A 1,013-nucleotide genomic window follows, 5' to 3' on the forward strand; every position below is an offset into this window, starting at 1 on the left:
CATAGGAGCTGGCTCCTTTTACGACGTCTGAGACAAGCGTTTTGATGAAGATTGAGGCCACTGTAGGATATGGCCAGCAGATTTTTCTTTCTCAGATTCTCTATCATAATAAATCAATTTCTTCATTTTATAATCCTCTTGAGCAGGACATTGACTGAGAAGATACTTTCTCAGCCTCATTGTCCCCGTATTTTAAGGTTTAAGTCTAGAACGTTGTCTCTCTGCCCTGTCACTTAAATCTTATGTCTGGGAAGAGTGTAACTTGCATAAAATTATATATTTTACTACTGACTGGACTTGAACATATATGACTGTTGCCCTGTCTTATAACATTCTGCAAGTTTGTCTGTGAATTTACTTTGGAATAGTAACTGTAAAGAATTTGGTAAAAGTACTTATGTTTTTAAATGAACTATTGATGTGCTTTCAGTTTAATTTCCCATGTTTGAACAAAGTACGTACTAGAATTAAAAAATAACCAAATAAAAATTGTTACTTTTAATGCTATGTATCTTTTTCAGCATAAGTAGTAAATCATGTGTTCTGAATTTAAGTGTTCTTGTAATAGGATTTGATGCTAATTTTGCATTAGACTTTTCACGTTCACATCCTGTTTTGCACTTCTGAAAAGGGTAGAAATGACACACTGCAGCTATAAATGAAAACTTTTTAATTGGCAAAAGGTATTTTAACAAATATTCACCCAAATAAGTGACAAAGACAGTTTACATTGGACAGCTCAGTAACATCTGCTTAACCTCAAAGTGCTATATGCAAGACATTAAGTAAATAAGTAAGTAGAGACATGAGAATCCTCACCAGAGAAGTGTGTTGTACTCCTCAAACAGCAACACTGTTTGGGATTTTGTCAGGGGACATGTTATAGTAGGGAAGCTTCTTTCCCTCATTCCTTGTCTTGATGGAGCTGGTTATCTCTGCCAGCTGCTTCCTGAACTTAGCCATGGCCGCCTTCACTTGTTTCTCTATGAAGTGTTCATTAGGATACATGCCCA

General features: G+C 35.7%; 1 protein-coding gene across 1 annotated transcript in view; it reads right to left on the bottom strand.

Moving 5' to 3' along the window:
* Window positions 1-722: 722 nt before the first annotated feature.
* The window catches only part of alox5a (arachidonate 5-lipoxygenase a), an 8,757-nt gene continuing 8,466 nt past the window's right edge, over window positions 723-1,013 (bottom strand). The window contains exon 14 of the mRNA XM_020601541.1: window positions 723-1,013. Within this exon, the coding sequence (XP_020457197.1) occupies window positions 841-1,013 (173 nt within the window). The 3' untranslated portion in view covers window positions 723-840.

This window comes from Monopterus albus, unplaced genomic scaffold (assembly GCF_001952655.1).
Source record: "Monopterus albus unplaced genomic scaffold, M_albus_1.0 scaffold52.1, whole genome shotgun sequence".
Taxonomy (NCBI): domain Eukaryota; kingdom Metazoa; phylum Chordata; class Actinopteri; order Synbranchiformes; family Synbranchidae; genus Monopterus; species Monopterus albus.